Genomic DNA, 6,019 nt, shown 5'->3' with positions numbered 1-6,019 from the left:
TGTCATTACTGACCTAGTTGTAGACATAATAATGAAAGGCTGAGATTATGAATTATTATGCCTAATTTGTAAGGGATTCTCTGCTTTTGTGTTTTGCAATTCCCATCAGGCTTGAGGATTAAGCCCTGCTGAATTGCATGCTAATACCAATGTGCTTTGAATATGTGTGGGTTTATATCACATGTTTTCCTAATTCACTATTTTTATAAAGAACAATTTCACTGGAGATATTTACTTGTCAAAGGATTTTTAGAAGCCCAGCCGGAATCTCCTGAGGACAGTGAAGTCGATGTACCCTCCATCTGCTCGGTGCTTACTCCAGCTCCCATGTCCAGCAAGCTCTATTTCTGCTGTGGCAAAACATCAAACTGTAGCTCTACCAAAGCATATGGAAGGCTTTTGCTCTTTGTTAATGAGAGGGAGAGACACCAATTTGCAACCAGTGCGCGGGCTTGCTTTCAATTACAGTTCAAGATGGAAAAATCTTATATATGGACCTGTTGGAGCGGGTCCAGAGGAGGCCACAGAAAAGATCCGAGGGCTGGAGCCCCTCTCCTACAAGGCCAGGCTGAGGGAGCTGGGGTTGTTCAGCCTGGAGAAGAGAAGGCTGCGGGGAGACCTTAGTGCGGCCTTTCAGTACTTAAAGGGGGCCTACAGGAAGGATGGGGACAATCTTTTTTAGCAAGGCCTGTTGAGACAGGACAAGGAATAATGGATTTAAACTAAAGAAGAATAGATTTAGACTGGATATAAGGAAGAAATTTTTTACAATGAGGGTGACGAAGCACTGGCACAGGTTGCCCAGAGAGGCAGTGGAGGCCCCATCCCTGGCAACATCCCAGGCCAGGTTGGACGGGGCTCTGAGCAACCTGATCTGGTTAAAGCTGTCCCTGCTCGCTGCAGGGGTTGGGCTGGATGGCCTCTAAAGGTCCCTTCCAACCTAAAGCATTCCGTGATTCTATCTACATACTTTATCCAAGTGCTATGACGATGCAAGCTTAGTCCTTACAATATGTATTCCCAGTGCTTGTACGGCAGTACAGCGAAGGTGCCTGCAAAACATAAAGCGCGAGAGACGTTGTTATAGGTATCCCCGCGTTTCAGCGGTAAATCAGCCCACAAGAGCCACGTGAGTTTGCAGCTAGCCGAGTGGGTGACCGCGGGTCACGAATAAATGGGTGCTTTGCCACGGTCTCGCCCACCAGCGCGGGACAAGCTGGCGGCAGCTCCTGCTGCCTGTGGTGCAGCCCTCCTCAGGTGGGACTCCCTGTCGTTGCTGTAGGATGCTCCTGCTGCGCTGCCCGCTGCTGCTGCTGCTGCTGCTGCCGCTCAGCTCCAGGCCCCAGAAGTTACCTACCAGAGATGAGGAGCTCTTCCAAATGCAGATCCGGGACAAAGCATTTTTTCATGATTCATCGGTCATCCCAGATGGAGCCGAAATTAGCAGCTACCTCTTCCGAGACACGCCTAAAAGGTATTTCTGTCCAGCTCAAGTGAGGATGTTGTACTTTGAAGATACCAGCTTTATTTGCTGGGTGTTTTGAAATAAAAATTGGATCCAAACTAGAAAAATATAAATGCCAGTGTTCTGTCTGGTGAAGTGATAACTATGTGAGTTTCCATCCCAATCGGGCCTCCCCGGCTGAGGGTCTATCCAATTTATTTGATTTCTGGGATAAGCCCAGAGCTCCCACAGACCACAGAAGTTCCCTGAATTGGGGCCACTCACCATGTCTGGAGGGAAAGGGAGCAGGAAGGAAATTAGAAACTACAGGCTTACCCCACCACACTTGTCTCTCTTCATTATTTCATATTGTGCTTTAAAAAAGCAGCGTAAGCCAGTCTGGTCTGAATTCCCTACTTCCCAGCCTTGGCCCTATGGGTCAGAAAACACTGAGGTTAGACAGGGAAGAACCTGAGGCTCCAAAGAGCTCAGGGAAGATCAGCATTGCCACCTTCCTCCTCATAGCATACACCTCCTTCAGCCTTCATCAGTGAGAAACATTTTAAAATAAATGACACCTAGTGCTTGGGGGGATGTGGGAGAACAGCTGAATGTGTACGTATCTGTATGTGCTGCTAGGGCCCTTGCCTGGTCATAGCATAAAATGTGTGTCCTGCTTTGAAGAGCATTTCCCTAGATTCCAGGAAAGATTGCATTTCCCTCATTTATACTTTTGTGACCATTTATACTGTATATAGTTAGTGTAGGGGTAAAAAGTGAAGCTGATGGAGGGGAGGGCAGGAGGCCAGAAAGCCGTCTGCCATGTCTTGACAAGCAAAGTGTGAACTCTGCACCACTGTGTTAGTGGGGGGACACCCCTCACCTCCTTAGCTCTCGCACACTGGCCTTTCCATATTCCCTCTGTACACGCTTGCCTGCAAGTAACGCTTTTCTCTCTGTCGCCCCACCAAGATCAACCTTGATCATGTCAGGTCAGTCCCTGCCGGTTGGCTGCCATCAGGATTTATTGACGTATAGGTCTGTTAACCTTCCCCTAGGTATTTCTTCGTGGTTGAAGAGGACAACACTCCCTTAGCAGTGACAGTGACACCATGTGATGCCCCTCTGGAGTGGAAACTGAGTGTGCAAGAGCTCCCAGAGGAAGCCAGTGGAGAAGGTTCAGGTAACAAAACATCAGCGACTTCCCCTGCACCTCAGAGACCTGCTTTTCTCCTGGGGCTGAAGCCCCTCAACCCAGTCTCAGTGTGATGCTAAGTCTCGCAGCAGGCCCATCTTTACGATCTCCTGCTGTTTGGATCTTCAGCCCCAGTCCTGCTGTTGTGCGGGAAACTGGCAGCAGGTAGCAACATGACAAGGAAAAGGGCTGTAAAAAAGTAAAAGTAAAAGCTGAGGTTATAGTTAGAAAGTGCACTGGATGCTGCCACAACAAACTGTTTGCCCAGAGTAACTCAGTTTCGTGGGGGCTTTGCTGTGAGCTGTGTACACAAGATAAGAACTGGAGAGACAGGGCTGGCACTGCAGCAGGGCTGAGCTCGCCCCTTAGAGGGGACTCCTCTGTAGACACGGAGCTTATTTGGAAATAGCCATATAGCTGCTACTCAAGAGAGAAAAGGTCTTTGGCTTCCAGAACCTCCCACATGAGTGCTAAAATGTCGTACACGCCACATTGTATGGTATACGCACCTTTGGCCCCCACTGCATTTAAGCACAAAATTTTAGTGTGACTCAGAGGGCCAAAGCTAAGGGCCCAAGTCCAGAAACAGGCAGCGGAGTCAGTTCCCCCTGGGGAACTGTATGGCATCTCCAGGTTGGGTGCTTGAAGTCATCTAGTGGAAGGTATTAGCTACCATTCATGAGACTCCGTGAACACTGGTCAGGTGCAATTTTGATTGCATTTGGATTGCATTTGGTTTTAACCTGAGTGCCAAAGCAATTTCCCTCTCTAATTTGACAGAAGTATTGATTACATCTTCCTCAGAAGATAAAACCTTCCTTTTTCATCTCACTTTTGTATTGTATGTAAAGTGTCTGTTAGAGTTTTATTTTCTCATATTCGCAGATTGTCTCTACAAATGTTTTTCTCTGCTTGTAATCTAGGTGAACCAGAACCTCTTGAGCAACAGAAACAGCAGATCACTAATGAGGAAGGCACAGAGCTGTTCTCTTACAAAGGCAATGATGTTGAGTACTTTGTGTCCTCCAGTTCACCGTCTGGTTTGTACCAACTAGATCTGCTGTCGACGGAGAAAGATACACATTTTAAAGTGTATGCAACCACTACTCCAGAGTCGGACCAACCTTATCCTGAATTACCTTATGATCCCAGAATCGATGTCACTTCTCTGGGACGTACAACAGTGACGCTGGCGTGGAAACCAAGTCCCACCGCCTCCTTACTGAAACAGCCGATTCAGTATTGCATAGTCATCAATAAAGAACACAATTTCAAAAGCCTCTGTGCCGTTGAAGCCAAGCTCAGTTCTGATGATGCCTTCATGATGGCTCCAAAACCAGGTCTGGATTTCAGTCCATTTGACTTTGCCCATTTTGGCTTCCCCTCAGACAACAACTCTGGCAAAGAACGTGGTTTCCTGAAAGCATCATCAAAATTTGGGCGCCAAACATCCTCAAAGCCAAGAGTTGACCTGCATAAAGTTTGTATCGGGAACAAGAACATCTTCACAGTGTCTGACCTGAAGCCCGATACGCAGTACTACTTCGACATGTTTGCAGTAAATACCAACACTAACATGAGCACTGCGTACGTTGGCACCTTTGCTAGAACGAAGGAGGAGGCTAAACAGAAAACAGTTGAACTGAAGGATGGCAAAGTTACAGATGTATTCATCAAGAGAAAGGGAGCCAAATTTCTACGGTTTGCTCCCGTTTCATCTCACCAAAAAGTCACCTTCTCCGTTCATTCATGCCTGGATGCTGTTCAGATCCAAGTTAGAAGAGATGGAAAACTTCTCTTGTCTCAAAACGTGGAGGGTGTGCGGCAGTTCCAGCTTCGGGGAAAAGCAAAAGCTAAATATCTCATTAGGCTGAAAGGAAGCAAAAAAGGTGCCTCTATGCTGAAGATCCTGGCTACAACAAGGCCTAACAAGCAGTCGTTTCCTTCTCTTCCTGAAGATACGCGAATCAAAGCTTTTGACAAACTCCGCACGTGTTCTTCGGTCACAGTGGCGTGGCTGGGCACGCAGGAGAGAAACAAATTCTGCATCTACAAAAGGGAAGTGGATGACAATTACAATGAAGAGCAGAAGAAAAGAGAGCAGAACCAGTGCTTGGGTCCAGATACAAGGAAGAAATCGGAAAAGGTTCTCTGTAAATATTTCCACAGCCAGAATATCCAGAAAGCAGTGACCACAGAGACAATCAGAGGCCTGCAGCCTGGCAAGTCCTACCTGCTGGACGTTTACGTGATAGGGCACGGCGGGCACTCCGTGAAATATCAGAGCAAATTGGTGAAAACGAGGAAGTTCTGTTAGTGCCCCTGTACATAGAATTATATGGAACTCCACTCTGAACGTTATCCTACTTCCAAGTATACGGATTGACTACTTGCACAGCTGAGAAGTTGTGACCTGTATTTGTACTGTGTAGAAAAGATATCAACTTGTATATTTATGTTTACATAAGTAATTGGAGGAACTGAGGCTGGTGCTCTCTGGTAGCATCTGGCAACGGTATTCTCATGTGTCCGGTGACCCACCTGTGATGCTCAGTAGATGTCCAAGGTAGCAGAAAACCTCAAAGGAACGGGCACTCCTTTGCTTCCATATTGCATGAACTGCTTCTAAATTATTTTATACTTAAAAGGCTGAGATACATCATTCGTCCACCTTGTTATTCACACACAAAACTCACAGACATACACCCTTTCTCTCAGTGTAGATGGTAGGGTTTCTGTAAATTATTTTAGAGTCTTGTTTTAAATGTTTATGTTTCTATGATTGTAAACTATTAAAGTATCTCCCCAATAAAATACAGATCTAAACTAAGTATTAACTGGGCTGCACATGAAGCAGTTTCATTGCTAATGTAAATTCTTACCTAGCTGATTTTCATGTTTAAATACTGTATGTATTTCATGTACAAAGTTGCCATAACGTTATATTCCTGTACATAAAATTAAAAATATTAGATTATATATCGTTTCTTTTTTCTTGACATTCTACGGGGGCAAACAGACTTGGGGACAGAAGAGGCATGCTGAAACTTGAACTGAATTCAGGTAGGACGTGCCTCTCTCTTGTTGTTCTTTATCTTTTTGGGCAAGGGGACTGAAGTCCAGTAGAATTACTGATGGTACTGACTCAGTTAAAATCTGCAAGGGAGCGCAGGCCATTGAAGGAGTGGTATTTGTGGCATAGTCTGGGTCTACAGTGATACAAGCACCAAAGGAGCAGGACAGCACAGCGGAGCTTCACTTGTCCTGGCAAGGGAATGGATCCTGTTTCATCGTGGTTGCGAGTGCCGCCAGCGCTTTGCAAGGAGCTCGCAGTCTGAGTTACAGAGACCATACAATTCAAACAAATAACACACCAGAGA

The 6,019-nt window shown here is 46.1% G+C and overlaps 1 protein-coding gene across 1 annotated transcript; it reads left to right on the top strand.

Annotated features, from left to right (window-relative positions):
* Window positions 1-1,283: 1,283 nt before the first annotated feature.
* Window positions 1,284-4,956, top strand: NDNF (neuron derived neurotrophic factor). Its single transcript, XM_009487141.2, has 3 exons — window positions 1,284-1,474; window positions 2,503-2,627; window positions 3,563-4,956. Exons 1-3 carry the CDS (start codon window positions 1,284-1,286, stop codon window positions 4,954-4,956), a joined length of 1,710 nt encoding a protein of 569 aa, XP_009485416.2.
* Window positions 4,957-6,019: the final 1,063 nt, after the last annotated feature.

Source organism: Pelecanus crispus, chromosome 4 (assembly GCF_030463565.1).
Source record: "Pelecanus crispus isolate bPelCri1 chromosome 4, bPelCri1.pri, whole genome shotgun sequence".
NCBI classification, from domain to species: domain Eukaryota; kingdom Metazoa; phylum Chordata; class Aves; order Pelecaniformes; family Pelecanidae; genus Pelecanus; species Pelecanus crispus.
The sequence above is the reverse complement of the archived record's forward strand: the minus strand, read 5'-3'. Positions and strand labels throughout refer to the sequence as shown.